Here is a 15,487-nt window from a genome sequence, read left to right on the forward strand (position 1 = left end):
CAAAATATGAAAAGAACTCAACGCAGCTAAAGTAGTATCCTTTCCGAGGCGTGCATCCGGTGACGGACCAAACCAGCCATTGCTTTCTATAACCCGCCACCCAAACAGAGAAATATCAAAATCCCATTGCTCAAAAAGCAAAAACAAGTAAATAAGAATGAATATAGTGTATGTGAGTGACCCGGCACTCAACTTGTTTCTCCGACATTTCGTCTACACCTATCAAGTGGCCTCCAAGTCCACCACATCATTTCCCTTCTCTGTGCAAAGCCAATTTTTTTTTTGCCTCACTTGATATTTCTTTGTTTTTCGTTGTTCGTCTTCAGTTCATTGTACAGCCCAGCGGCTGTCCCGAAGCATTCGCCGACTCCGTTTGCTCCAGTTCCAACCTCGTTGAACAATCTGTTGTATGCTCCAGATCCCAGACCAAGAGAGAGAACATCATCGGCCAAGCAGTTGAGGGGTATCCATCGCATCAAAGTCACCCCTTAATTGCAACCATTCGCCAAATCCACAGTGCACCCAATGCGAGCCAAGCTTTGTGTCGCACACTGTACCACAGCCCAAATCAAGTCATCATACCCCTTAAAAAGTTCCAGTACGCCTAAGAAAGAATTCGAGCACGGACGGCGCAAGTAAACCGAAGAAGCTGGCAGAAAGGAGCCAGCCAGCCAGTCGTCATAGCCTTCACAGTGACGAGTGCGTTCGATGTATGCCGCAAAAGCTGCGGGACACCGACATCTTGGTCTGGAGAGAAGAAGAAATTCGGAAAGAACAAGGTGGCTGGAGAAAGAACGATGGCCCCCCAGCAGCATTCGTAAATCGTGACAAGTACTTGCAACAATTCCAGACTGGTGTCCGATTGTCATGTACGACCGGTTCATCGGCTGGTTTCCGAAGCGGCTTCGGCATTTTCCTCTTGTACACCGTCATCTCTTCTCGGCTTCTTGTTATGCCCATCTGGGGCAGATTCTGACTTGCGCTTAGCACCAGTACCTGCACCACTGAGTTCCTTGGCTTCGTCAAGATCACCCTCGCCTTCTTCGGGGCTATCCTCTGGGCCCTTGCCATCCTTCTCCAGGGCGGCAACCTCTTCGGTCGTGAGGAATCGACCGCCGGGTCCGCGGGGCCTGCGCATAGCGTGGTTGTGACGCGATTCATGAAGGTATGGGCGCCTACCCTTGGAAGTTAGGCGAAGTTGCTCCTCCAATCTTTGGCGGGCAACGCGGCGCTTCAGGATTCGGTGGAACTGCTTGGCGTTGACGTAGAGCGGAGACTCTTCGACACCGCTCGAGGCCAACTCGGGAGACTGCGGGTGAGCCATGGCCATTTGGGCCTGGGGAACGCCCGGTCGACCCATCATGGCCTGCGGATTGGGGACTCCAGATTGGCTGACTCGGCGCGGTATTTGGTTGTTGATTCGGGGAGAGGCGCGACCATCTTTCTTGCCGCCCATTCGGGGAGATGTGTGAGGCATGTTGGGGTCGGAGTGCATGTAGGAATACGTTGAGCCAGATGCGGCAGCAGTAGCAGCCATGGCGGCAGCTTGAATGCCGTTCATGTTGTAGGCGACGGGCTGCATGCCCTGTTGTGGGACGCCATATTGAGGTTGATACATTGTGTGCGCGTGCGCGTGGACCAAGAGCTGGTCCGATGTCGTGGTGTATTGGCAGCAGGCGGGCGAGGGAACTGAGATCGGTTGTGCGACTTGTTAATCGCAGCGGGTACCTGGTGTTGCAGAGAGACCGCAGTATATGAGACGCCAGTGGTGGCGTGTACCCAGCTAGACACAGCGAGGCGGTTTATGAAGGCGCACAAATCTACAAATGCCGGCGAGGTTAGCGAATTACATGACGGGATTTATGTGTGGTCAGGCACGGATAGGTAGCAACAAGGGCGAGTGCATAAAGGGTGGTCTGCGATGACACAGCCCAAGCAAGCCGTTGGGGAGGGGGGTGGGCTGTGGCGGTGGTAGCAGTGACTGTAGTGGTGGTGGTGGTGGTAATGTGTTGTGGTGTTGCCCCTCCCCCATCGATGCGCTGGCAAAGCTCATGCAGGGCGTGACAGGTACTGCACGACAGCGGGGGATGCTTGAGCAGGCTCCTGAGGAGCTGGAGGGGAGGGATAAATCGGTCTTGACAGGCCGGCGCAGCTCAGGCCAGTGCAAAGGGGCCCGATGCGAAGGATGGCAGCATTGGGCCGCTTGCTGGCCCAATAGGGAGATGAGCGGTCCAAGTGGTAACGGAAACGGGCAGTGATGACGATGCCGGGAGGAGAGCGGTTCCGCAGCGCGTCGAGAAAGCAAGGCAACTGTGGTGATGCTCGAAGCGGCATGGTCTCGTCGCAGGAAGTCGGGAGCGTGCAGCGAGGTTGCATGCGATGAGGCTCACCAGCGAGCGAATCGACTTGCTTTGCGAACAGGCGGTGCGGACGGCGCGGGATGGCGCAAAAGACGGGCAGGAGGGGTGAAGGAAGAGAGAAGGGTCGTGCAAGGACAGAAACTTACACACGACGGTGGTCGTACAATTGTGCTTGGGTAGGATGAGGCGAAGACGGCTCGTACAACAGGCAGACTACAACTGTGTGAGCTTGTGCTGTGTTGGGTGTGCGCGTGCGCGAGGGAGTGCTCCAGCAAGTAAGGCTGGGAAAAGCGCGCAGACCGAGTTGCGGCGCGGCGCAACGGAAGCGAGAGGTCGGCCGAGAAAGAGAGAGAGAGAGGGTGCGCGCGCGGGAGAGGAAGAGAAGGGGATGGACGAGAGGGCGGCTCGAGGATGATGACGATGACGGCGAGTACAAGGGAAAGGATAGGACAGGACAGGACAGGAGCTCTCACCTCGAAGTTGTGCGACGGTCGGATGTTGGGCCGTAGATTCGCGCGTCGCAGCGGCCGGTGTCGACACAGAGAGAGGAGAGAAAAAAAGCCAACACAAAAAGGCGTGATTTGCTGGAATTGGGAATTGGGGGTCGACAATGTCGAGGGTAGATGAAGCAGACGCCGCAGACGCGCCGTGTCAGCTGACAATAATGAATGCTCCAATGACGAGGAGAATGAGGACAGCAACAAAGACGATGATAGGCTTCTTGTATCGCGAAGATGCGATGGCCTCGAGAAAAGACGCGGAGCGAGAAGCTGATTTGCTGGCTGGGAGGGGGCCGGTTAGCGGATGGAAGAGAGGTGGTTGGTGCGTGAAGAATTTGGAGGAGCGAGTAGTTTTTGGAGGTTTCAGCGGGCACAGTGGGCTTGCAGATGGTGCTAGCAGGGGGAAGAATAGGGAGGGGGGGTTAGTACTTAGGTAGTTGGCTAGGTAGGTTGGTAGGTAGGTACCTAGGTAGGCAAGTAAGTACTTAGGCAGGCGTGGCAGGCTGGTAGGGTACCTCGGGGGTGGAGGGAGGGGAAAGGAAGGAAAAGGGCCAAGATAAATGGGAGAGTCATAATGAAGGCTGGCTGTACTAATGTAATTGGGCCAAGAAAAAGGTGTAAAGAAGCTTGTAGAAAATGCATAACAGAGTGACTGCAGGCTGCAAAAACGCAGTCAATGGACCTGATGAGAGAGATTTTGTTGTTGGTGGTGATGGTGACGGTGGTGGAGGCGGTGGAGATTATTGATGGCGGTATGGTTGGGTATGGTCATGGTGATGATGCCGACGGTTGGCAGCGGGCGGTTGGCCGTGAGCAGCTGGCAACTCGCAGCTATAACAAGGCGGCTGTTGCAAGTCATAAACATGCAATTTGAATACACCCTGCTTTTCTGTCTGCCCGGTCCGTCTGCCCGTCCATTTGTCCGCCTTGTTGTCGCCGTTTGCTTCACGCCTGTTGCTTTCTCTTGCCGTTTGCTGCCCCGGTCAAACCCGGCAAAACTCAGTCAGACAACCCACCACCACGAGGCACAACAAGACACCACCACCTCGGAGTTTCCACGCCCAACCCGTCCTCAAGCCGGCGCATTGCCGAGCTCCCTCGCTCTCTTTCTCTCTTTCTCTCCGTCTACTTACTCTTTTGCATCGAGCGTGAGGGATCACTTGCGGAAACGGCTGACCGGGGCTCGTCGCGGCGACATGGCAATCAAGGGCCGACCATGCCAAAGACAGGGGGGGTGGAATGGGGGAAAAGCCAAAAGAAAAAAAAAAGTAAAAAAAAAGTAAAAAAAGGTAAAAACAAAAGGTAAAAAAAGAATGATGCGACAACGTCGCAATTGCCAACTTACAAGCAACAACCGCAATAACAACGGCGGTCACTATCTCTCTCGTCTCTCTCTCTCTCTCTCTTCCTCAAGATCTCGCTACAGTTGCGTATGTAGTAGCTGCCCGGCTCTCCCCTTTGCTGCTTCGGAGCGCCTGTCCTGGCTCTAATTGTGCAATGGCACTGGGCGCTGCGCTGGCGACCAACGTTAGCTAGCCTCCTCGGCCCAAACTCGGGTGTGGAGCGGGATATGTGCCGTCGTGGTTGGTCCAGGATTCCGCCCCCCCCTCTCTCCCAATGGTACATAGGTAGTTGGCTTGTTGGACAGATACGTACCTCTTCTAATCGGTAAGTAGGTAGCGTCGTAGCACGGCACCGCACTGCCTTGCTGGGGGCGCTGATTTGTCCGAAATTATCCGTAGAAGAATGGGAATTTTCTTCCTCGTCTTCCCTTTTTCTTCTTTTGTTCTTCTCTTCACCAATCATGCGACGTGCCGACAACAGTCTGCGCAAGTCTGTGCAGCTTGTGTAACCTGTGTGACCAGCGGTTCTACACAGCAGTGCCGGACAAGAGACGGGCCAAACTGCCTTGGCCAACTTGATTGGACCGTGCAGGAGGAGAAAGCCAAAATACCTCAACGTGATTTGAGGGCTGGGGGGCTACCGTCTTTTAAGGCCTGTGACTGGCTGATTCAGCTCCCATGTGGGGACATGCTAGGTGGCTGGCCCATCTCCGCCTCTCTCATTGGCTGTCTGCAGCGAAGAAGTCGCGCCACCCTGTTTCTGCGCTTTGGTATCCACTCTTTTCCATTTGGCCCGCCTCTCAGCTCCAGCCATGCTGCCTGCTTCATGCTGCCTCTCGGCCTCTCATGCTGCTTCTCATGCTGCCTCTGTTACCCTGTTACCCTGTCGCTTCTTGCCCGTCAGAGAGCACCATCGTTTACTCGTCATTTGTCAACCCCGTCTTGCCTTTGCTTTGCCCGTTTTGCTTCTGATATGACACAGACGCGCGACTCGTATTCGTCCGTCACAGGATCGCTCATCCTCAAATCGATCGACCTTGATTCTACTGTGCCATCAATTATTCTTCAGTCCACAAGACTTTGATCAATACTTTGATCAAGACGTTGTCTGCCACACTTTCCCTCGCCATCTTTTTCTAATTCTTATTCCTCCCCTCCTCCTCCTCTTCCCTCCCTCATCGCCTTCCCACCACCACCAAACAACCGCAGCACTCCATACACACACCATACATACTAGGTACAACCACAATCATCACACCACGCCAGAGACCGCCACAAACCCAGCTTTGATACCAGAAGCCCTGTTTCCCAGCATCCCGTCCCGTCCGTCGCCCCCCCCTCCGGCGCAACCCGGCCTCCTGCTCACTTGTCGTCAGTGCCCACTAGCCTTTCAAATCAACAGCAACTTCTACCAGTATGAAGATGATGCTGGTGGCAAAAACAAAGTTGCCGAATTCGACGCTCTTCCGCCTCGCCATTTGCCCAACAGCCCTGGTCTAGCTCTAGCTCATGTCCAGCCACGCCTCGCTTGATACCACCGCTTGCACCACTAAATTCTAATCACAACTAGCCTACCATGCTCCGTTGATGAGGTGATGGCCTAATAATAACCTGTCCCTGGCCAGCAAAACCCAACGTCCAAGCATCATCCTAGCCCCAGCCTGATGGCCGCTGAAATTCATTCATACCTTGTGAAAAATGGCAAAAGCTCCCGTTGCGCCCTCGCCGCTTTAGGCAGTGATCGACGGGCTGCCCCGGACATGTCTACCTAAAAAGGTGCTTCTGAGCTGGCAACTCTTTAATTATCCAGCTCAGGGCGAGCACACCATCTCCCGAGACGTTACTCCGTACTGCAAAACCCAAGACTTTATGCGTGCCAGTTTATCAACCCAGTTACCTAACAGCCGAACAGCCTACTTACGACTCGGTATGTATTAGTATGGCCACTAAGTAGCATCATGCCTAAAGGTTGCTCCGATGCAGTGTTCGTGCCATGACGATGGCCCCTCGTCTTGGGCGCGAGGATAACGCACACATTCGTCAGGCTCGCCCGTCGCATCAAAGACACACGTCCGTCCAAGCCTAGCCCGCCGCGCTTGCTTCGCCATGCCACGGCACAGTCGTCGAAAAAAAAATAAACTCGTTTCCCAGAATGGCTTCCCGCTGAAGCGGTGACTGCGGGACGTCATCATGACTGTCACGTCTCCACTATCGGGCAGCCCTGAGGAGATGCTTTCCGCACAGTTCCTGTAACATGATGCCAACAATCCTCGCTTCGGCCCAGACAAGCTGACAAGAGACTCTGGGCGCGGCAGCTGACCACTGCTTCGCCTCAGACAAGCTGGCACGAAAAGGATCTCGAAACGGGAATGGTATTATCGCTTCGCCTTCCCTGGTTACGGTACGAGTTCCTCCGCGTGGAATGCTCGACGTCTAAGCCCTCGGCGCTGATTCCTGTAGAGTGCATTGTAAAAAGTCGGTGAGCCAATAGAATCAGCGCCTTCTCTCTCCCGGCACTTGCGCGTCCGCCCGGACCCGGCGGCGCTCATGTTGGCTACCTCTATCCCCGGCAAGCTCTTTGTCCATTAGTACCCTCTGGTCAAGGACAGTTGCGCAGTGCTGTTGCTTTTCTTTTTATTTTCTTTTTATTTTCCTCTTTTTCAAGCGTTGCGCGTGTTGCATTCTGTGCTGTCTTTCATAGTATGGGCCCTGACTCATTGGGTTCGACTTGGACGCTACTGGTATTCAGCTGGCGGCCTCCACGGAACTCGCATGAGGACGTGTTGCCTGTTGTGCAGTTCATATATACACGGCTCAGGTCTGGTCAAAACCAGCACCAAATACCACGATGTTGACCAAAGTTCGGACCCCTCCCGTTAAAGCACAGTTTCACACAGAATTCACCAAAGCCTGATGCAGAAGTTGCGTGGCAAGAATGTAGTCCATTCTGTATTCCGTATAGGGTATCCATCTCCACGGCCGGTGATCGCGACTAGGGGCTGCCCTGGCTTCCCAATTCGGCGCATGCCCTCCACGTCATTGGACATTTTACTTGAGTGCCATAGCCCATCCATGGACCAATTATCACCATCTAGGCTCCATCGCCAATCTGATTTCCCCGCACCCGTATTCTCATCGTGTTGGAGGTTGATAGCAACAGACGAGTGGTCATGTCCGAACATAACCACCTATATGCCAAAATGGAGAATGGGGTGCAGAGCAAAGGGGAACAGGTGGGCAGACAGCGGCCGACTCGTCGCCGGCCCGAATCCTCACGCGTGGTGTGCCGTGCTGGCACTGCGATGAGCGTGATGGCTAGCCTCGGGCCACAAGATCCCTATATAAACCCACAAGTTCAAAGTACTAGATGTGCGGCCACGGGGAGCTTCTCAGAGCCGGCACCGATGCTCAGCATCAGCAGTTTGCGCCTGCTTACCAGTATGGCCAACGTAGACAAGGCGACGCCGTAGCCCCATAGAAATGCACCTCCCGTCATCGGACGACGATGAGCTGTGGCATGCCTACAAACTTCTGAAAAGGAACTGGCGGGGTCAGATTCGGAGCGAGACGGACCGATTGAATCACTTTGACGTCTGACACCCATGGCGCATCTTGCGCATGTCCACCACCTCTACGACCGTCATAGCTCATGGTCTCGGACATGCCAGCCAAAACTGTCTCGCGCTAAAGACATCTCATGACTGAAATGCGAGTTCAAGATGACTGCGAAATTTTTGCTTGGGCGGCTGCTGTGGAAGAACAAAGGCAGGTAATCGTCTCAACCATCGCTTGGGGCATGAACGATTGGTCAACCCTACCTACTGATGTATGCGATAGAAACGGCATACAGACGGCAATGTTGCGAAGGACTCTTTGGTTTCTTCACTCCTACGCCCTCAAGCTCTACATATACATTCCTATATTTCGTCATTTTATTATATTGTGAACCATTAAGCTCCTCCCGGTCACTTCTCCGCACACTCCGCACCAGTCGTCCCCAAAGAAGCAAGAAAAACAAAAGCAAACAGGAAAAAAAAGAAAAGAAAATGGAAAACTAAGCTACCATCCAATCTTGTCCACGAGTGCGTTGTTCTGCATATCTGTAATCATGCTAGATTTACCTGCTCACTCTTGAGTCTTGCCTACGGCCTTCCCCCCAACTAATGCCAGCACAGATGCTGGAGCTCGGCGCGGCTTTTAGCTCAGCCAACATGTCACCTGCCGAAGGGGGTTAAAGACAGTCGAGCACTAGAAACAACAATTTTCGGGATGCTGCACCACAGATAGCCCGAGAAAGAGGCACAGTAGAGGACTTGCTCAGCTTGGAAATGGGATTTGCCAGAACAAGGTCTCCCCAGGACAGCGTTCAATGCCTGAATGGTATGCCACTTTCCTTCTCCCACAACAGCCATGAAACTCAAACCACTATGAAATTTAGATATACCTTTGACCAGAAGACGGAAGAATGGTTACTTCCTGTCGGGATGTCGAGCGCTTGATGAGCTTCCATTGAAGCGCCCCCTTGGTGAGAAAAGGCAAGTCTGCCGACATGGCAAGTAGTCGCGTGTCAAAGCCATGACAGAGTCGCATTGACTGCCATCCCCAGCGAGAGTTTTTTCTGAATGTCACAGCTCTACCGAAGAAGAAGGCCATTGAGGCTCAGAGCTCATGCGGGCCCGTCTCTGTATTAGAATCGGTCATGCAGGGAATCGGCCCATTGGTATTGGACTATATACAGGAGAGGGTACGAGGTTACAACAGGCCTTTCATCAAGGGCAGAGCTTGCATGGATCATTTAAGCGGATTTTCACTAGGAGAAAATAAAAAAAATCGAACCCCACGGCGGGGAAGCTCGGATTTGTGCCATCGCGGCCTATAACAGCGCTTATGATATGTCAGAAAACCAACCACGTATGACCTGCACAACCTCCTGTCACCCATCTGCGCTACTTGCCCGCGCCCTTGGCTCTGTTCAATAGCTTGCCTAGCGGCAACCCTAAAATACAAACTACAGGTGTATTGCAACATTGGGATGATTTTGCTCAGACCGCGGAGAGCCAGTGCTGCCCTTGTCCCGAATCCTTCGGCCCCCCGGTCTCCACTGCCACATGCTCATTGTCCTTCAATGATGCTCTAGAAACGAATGTCATCAGATACGACAATAGCTCTAGCCTCTCTACCAATCAGTCTTATTCGTTGACCATTTTCTGGCGCAGCGGCCGATGGAATGCACGAAGCGGAGACAACGTCGCATGGCGTGGTAAGCTGTGAAGGGGACAACTGCCCGTAGGCATGTGTAAGTTGGGATGAAGAAGATGAGGCGCCGGAAAAGGATACTCTATATGAGGGACATTTACGTGTTATAACATATAACAACCCTATCCACTCCCCCAAATCAACCCAGTGTTGAGCAAAGCTACCATCGCTTTTCTGACCAGTGTTGTTGCTGTGCAGGCCGTCATCACTTGCCTCGTTTTGTCTACCTTTCTCGGGCTGACCTCTTTATCCTGCCCTCAATTCCCCTCCTTTCTGGGCGCTGCTACCCCCGCGATGCCTTCAAAACGGTCTGTACTGTCTGCTGCCGCCCTGGCCGGCCCCCTCGTCCTGGGCACGGCGCAGGCGCAGCTGTTCACCGTCAACTGCTCGCCGCTGACCATCCAGCGCGGCGATCCCATCGTCTGGCCGGGCCAGATCTCGCCGCACGTCCACGTCGTGACGGGGGGCACCGCCTTTCAGCAGACGCAGTCCAACGAACAGGCTCGAAGCGCGCTGGCGACGACCTGTGACAAGCTCCTGGACAAGAGCAACTACTGGCAGCCGCAGCTTTACCACCAGCGTCGTGACGGTCGCTTCGAGCTCGTCACCATGCAAGGCAACGTGAGTTTTTGCTTGCTCCTTTCTTTCTCGTCATTCTTTTCTTTTCTTCTTCTTTCGTCTCACTACACAATTCTTCTTTTAAAATCTCGGTTTCTTCATACACCCATCCGGAACACGTCAAGCTTTGTGGGATACCCAAAGCCATGAAGGAATGGGCCATCCATCGTCATGGTCACTCTCAACACCAGATACTGACAAAAAAAATTTAACAGGCCGCATACTACATCAAGCGTGCGTGCGACTACGCCCCGGGCAGACAAAACTGCGACGGTGCTCCTACCCCGATTGCGCCTCCACGTGGGCTTCGCATGGTCACAGGAGATCCCTTGCTCAGGTACGTGCGAGGCAGTTGCAGATGACCTGAGCTTCTTGGGTGCAAGCAGGCTGGATGACGCGTTGATTTGGGGAAAAGGAGCTGTTCTCACGTCTTGAAGATGACTCTGAGAAACTAATCCTGTCTTGGCCTTCAAACGCACCATAGAACATACAACCAGTCCAGCCTCGAACAGCAGGCCATTGCCCATTTCTGCCTCGAAGGGCCCAACGAGGGTGAGACGCCGCACATGAGCCGTCTGCCCTGTGGCCGCATGCGTGCCGAGACCTTCTTCCCATCTTGCTGGGACGGCCGGAGCCTCGACAGCGGCAATCACAAGGACCATGTATGTAGAGATGACATCTCGCTCCATTCCCTGCCGGCATACATTCATTCCACGCTCCCCCTTTCGGAAACGCTGAGCACAATGCTAATCTATTGATCTTGTTCTTACCCCGGTATAGATGGCGTTTCCTGCCATCGGCGCGTACAATTTTGGGGTCTGCCCAGAGTCGCACCCCAAAGCGATCCTGTCCGTGTTTTACGAGTTCTTCTACGACACGGGCGCCATCCAGGATCCGAACCGCCTCGTGTGGGCCATGGGCGACCCGACGGGCTACGGCCTCCACGGCGACTACCTCCAGGGCTGGACCGACCAGCAGCGCCTCGACGACGCCATCGCCACCTGCACGGGCCCGCGCGGCGTCGACGACCGCGGCTGCAGCCTCAACGTCGGCCAGGACGGCAGCCCGGGCCACTCGAGCACGCAAAAGGTTGAGGTTGCCGAGCCGGCGGAGCCGGTAGGCAAGCAGGGACCGCTGAACAGGCTTCCGGGCAACAACCCGGTCACTGGAAACGCGGTTTAAAGAGCAAATTTTGCAAGTAGTCGAGAGGCAAGTTCGCTTCGCGTAGCGGGAGTGGGATGGTCATACATTGAGGTTGTGTCACGCTACATTGCATCAGTTTGGCTACTTGACAACCTACACGAAGCACAGCCGTGTATGGGCTGACATGGTATCACTTTTGTTTACCTTTTTGAATTGATTCCATCTTTTTTCTTCCCGACAGAATGTAGATGTTGGTTTGCTATGCACATGGGTCCGTTCACATGTACGAACATGGGCCAGAACTGGATACAGTCAGGAAAAGGCGCGTTTACGAACCCTTGACAGTTGCAAATACTGGTACAATTCTTGCAAATTCCAGGCAAATAGACACCCATGAGATATTGCAGACCACGTATTTTCCCCTGAAATATTCGTCAGCGTCTCTTGTGGCTTACAGGGGTTCGGATGGAACTTCAGCGTCGTATCGTATGTGCGTGTTTGCTGGCAAATCCCGTGTGCTCAGGTGCAGCTTTCTCAGAGAAAGAGCGGAAAACCCCCGTACCATCACGCACTACTGAGTTACTAGTAGAGACTAGGAGCGATGATGGGTAGACATGGCCCTGCTTGTGTTTTTAATATTTACTTTTTGAGTTTAATAAAAAATGGTCTCACTCCAGAGCATGGGTTAACAATGAAACGATGGGAGATTACGAACCCATCACTTTCGATCGTACAAATAAACACACACGAAAAATGCAGAGGCAAAACTTTCTAGAGTGTTGATTCTTTCCAAAAAAAATTGTAAATTCATCCTTTTCTCTCTAAATATTTCATGTCTTCTACTTTGCGAAACAACAACCTCAACCTCAACCTCAACCTCAACAACAACAACAACAACAACAACAACAACAACAAACTGATAGTCAACTTGCATCTTCCCCTACCTTTCGTGGTAAACAAATCTCTCCGCGCCGCCCTCTCTACATAAAAAAACAGAAAGTGACGAAGAAGAAATGTATCCGAGACACTGTTTAATACGTCACTTGCGAAAAAAGATTGCTACTGGTAGTCGCGAAAACAGACTTCCGCTAGCGCGCCGATCCTATTGTTTTTTTCTTTTCCCACCTGGGCTTTGTCTAATAAGCGATCTGAGGAGAACGGCAGACGGGTAGGGATAAGGCTGGCGCAAGGCAAGGCCGCTCATACGTTTGCTGCATCGTGGTGCTTGTCCATCTTTGCCCCCCTGTCCTCATCCATATCTCGCCAAAACCAATCATTGCAGCGATTGGCACACCCTGCACGGCAATTTCCGAGTGCCTGCATGTGCGCTCGCAGATCTGACTGCCGTGTCTGTCGTGACTTGTCTCACACACCGACCCAAACCCGCGCCGAGGTAAACGACACCGAGTAAGTCTGGCCTTCCCCCGCGAGGGGGGGGGGGGGGGGCTCTCTTGCTTGACCTTTTTTGCTTGCGACCACTGCGTGGGGTTTTGACATGGTGCGACCTGCACGACGCGATAACACACCAAGAAAATGACATGGTCTCACGTCCAAAACGCTGCCATGGCCCCAAGCGAGGCAGGCCCATTTGCTGTGCGTCGTCTTTTGCCCCATCTCGCAAGGGTTCATCCAGGAAAAGGGAGCTACGCGACGGGGAATAGACCGATTGGACTGACCGCGGAGGAGTAAAAGAAGAAAGCATAAAGAGAGAAGAGTGATGATGATCTGGAGGGGGTATATATCACGGCCCCGAGAGCCTCTTCCGGTTCGACTCTCTCTCTTCCTCATCTCTACAGCCCTCAGCAACCACTCACCCCAATACACTCCTTCATATCACTGCTGTTGCTGCAATACGCTCGCTGCCTGCTCTCTTTTCCCCTTCCTTCTTTGTCCCAGAACAACCGATAACGATTCGCTGCTGGCAAGATGAAGGTCTCTACCGCTAGCCTCTTTCTCACCAGCCTCTGCGGCTCGGCCCTCGCTGCCCCCATCACCGGCGATGTCAAGGCCGACATCAGCGTCGCCGCCGCCGACGCCACGGGCAGTGTCGAGGCCCGCGGCCTCGTCGAGGGCCTCCCCGTCCAGACCCTGGCCGGCGCGACCCCGCTCGGTAGCCTCGCTGGTGCCAGCGACCCCGTCAAGGTGCTCGGCGGCGCTCTAGGCCAGCCCGGCGGCGTCCTCGGCCGTGACAACAAGCTCGAGGCCAGCGTCGTCGTCAACGGCGCCGACGCCCGCGGCAAGGTCAACGCGCGCGCTGCGGTCCAGCCGCCCGCGCCCGCCGGCAACGTCGCAAGCGTCGACGGGATCGTCTCCCAGGCGACCGGTGCCGCCGACAAGGTTACCGACGCCGATCTCGCCGCCGAGCTCACTAGAGTCGTTAAAGAGGCCGTCGGGTCCCTCGGCACCCGCGCCGTCCTTCCCGGGAACATTGTCCCGCCGACCGCCGCCGATGCCGGCGCCAGCGTCCCCTTTCAGTCCGCGGTCCCGGGAGCCGGCGCCGTGGGCGACGTTGACTCCGTGAACTCCCAGGTCCAAGAGATCCTTGACCAGCTCAAGGGCGAGATCGACGAGATCAGCCAGAACGTGTCTCCCCGCGACCTTGTCGGCGGCGACGGCCCCGCCACCGGCGACATCTACACCATGAGCCCCGAGGTCCAGCAGTTCATCGACCAGCTCAAGGGCGAGATCGACGAGATCAGCCAGAACGTGTCTCCCCGCGACCTTGTCGGCGGCGACGCCCCCGCCACCGGCGACATCTACACCATGAGTCCCGAGGTCCAGCAGCTCATCGACCAGCTCAAGGCCGAGATTGAGAATATCCGCAAGACCAAGTCTGCCCGCGACCTTGTCGGTGGCAGCGGCGTCCCCACCGCTCCCACTACCGGCGACGTCAACTCTCTGACCCCCGAGGTCCAGCACCTGGTCCAGCAGCTCGAGGCCGAGATTGCGGACGTTGCCAAGACCGTTTCCGTCCGTGGTCTGGCTGATGGTACCCCCGCCGACCCCGTCACGTCGGCCGTCAAGGATGCCACCGGCATCAACGTTGACGATCTCGTCGGCGACGTGCAGCTACCTACTGGTGGCATGTAAGAAAACGATGCAGAACAACAAAAAGTGTTGCACCTGCGGCCTATCGAACGAAAAAAAAGGACGCACATGTGGAAAAAGAAACTCTGCGGGACGACGACGCGAGGAACGCCACTACGTGTCATGCCTGGAACGGCATCGACAGCATGAAAAGGTACAAGTTTCCTCTTTTCTAATCTGGCTGCAGGAAACTGGAAGAAGAGAGGTATGATCTTTTGGACATGACGTTTATCACACTTTTCGATCAGGGGGAAAGGGTAGAGTAGAGTAGATGTGAATGGGTTGATGCTGCTTCAACCTGTTGGAGTCGGAATCGTCTGGCAGGCCTTTTTTTTTTCTCTCGCACTTTGCTTCTTTGAATATACCACAATTGGATCTTTTCTCAATACCAATATGAATGCCCTTTGCATTTTTTTGTCCGCGTTTGTTGCCTGCTCACAAAACATGGGGCACCTACTCGTGTCGCTGCAATTTGCCGTTTTGGGACATCAGAGACATGCCGATAGAGAGCCCTGATTCGCGCGCGCGCGCTTTGTAATAATCAGATGCTACCATCTATATATATATATCTGCACGTGTTAAGAAAAACAAGACCATTATGCTACTGCGTCGTTGTTGTGCATTTGCCGCTTGGGCAGGATTACGCCCTGCATGGCTCCTCCAGACTAATCCGTCAGCAGACACACACCCACTGCCGCATACTTGGTCAGCATTTTTGTTTTTTTTTTTTACATTTCTCTTGTGCTGGAGAAGGAGAGAAAAAAGGGCTAAACGAGGGGATTGCTGCATGCAAGCCACCGGACTCAATGCAAAGGGCCAAAAAAATAAAAATAAACGAGATGCAAGGCTTGGTGGGCCGGGATTTGCAGAGAGGCAGAAGGGACCTGGCTGGGCAAAACCGCGGCGAACATCATGGGGTTGTTGTACAATATGCAAGCCACGCAGAACATTAGCGGTACGGACATGATGGTGTGTAGATGGGGTGAGCCTATTGACTGATTGTCCCGTTCGAGACTTGGTTCTGGTGGTGGTGATGGCTTTTGCAGGTTGTAGTGCGGACAACTGCAAGTATCGGGACAAGGTATAACAAAGTAAACCGGTTCTCTTGCGACAACTACGTTACAGTGGCCAAATCAAGACAAAGATTATGATTCCGAGCACATGTTGTTCTTTAATGCAT

General features: G+C 54.0%; 3 protein-coding genes across 3 annotated transcripts; 2 read left to right on the forward strand and 1 right to left on the reverse strand.

Annotated features, from left to right (window-relative positions):
• Positions 1-880: 880 nt before the first annotated feature.
• Positions 881-1,618, reverse strand: V2A60_005216 (transcription activator HAP2; the record flags this gene model as incomplete). The annotated part of the gene is made up of 1 exon (XM_083256528.1): positions 881-1,618. The coding sequence occupies one exon, from the start codon at positions 1,616-1,618 to the stop codon at positions 881-883; it is 738 nt and encodes a 245-aa protein (XP_083112654.1).
• An 8,135-nt stretch (positions 1,619-9,753) lies between these two features.
• On the forward strand, positions 9,754-11,259 carry V2A60_005217 (DUF1996 domain-containing protein; the record flags this gene model as incomplete). Its single annotated transcript, XM_083256529.1, has 4 exons — positions 9,754-10,080; positions 10,293-10,414; positions 10,562-10,739; positions 10,858-11,259. The coding sequence occupies 4 exons, from the start codon at positions 9,754-9,756 to the stop codon at positions 11,257-11,259; spliced, it is 1,029 nt and encodes a 342-aa protein (XP_083112655.1).
• A 1,887-nt stretch (positions 11,260-13,146) lies between these two features.
• V2A60_005218 (uncharacterized protein) lies at positions 13,147-14,310 on the forward strand (the record flags this gene model as incomplete). Its single annotated transcript, XM_083256530.1, has 1 exon — positions 13,147-14,310. The coding sequence occupies one exon, from the start codon at positions 13,147-13,149 to the stop codon at positions 14,308-14,310; it is 1,164 nt and encodes a 387-aa protein (XP_083112656.1).
• Positions 14,311-15,487: the final 1,177 nt, after the last annotated feature.

Source organism: Cordyceps javanica, chromosome 3 (assembly GCF_051103115.1).
Source record: "Cordyceps javanica chromosome 3, complete sequence".
Taxonomy (NCBI): domain Eukaryota; kingdom Fungi; phylum Ascomycota; class Sordariomycetes; order Hypocreales; family Cordycipitaceae; genus Cordyceps; species Cordyceps javanica.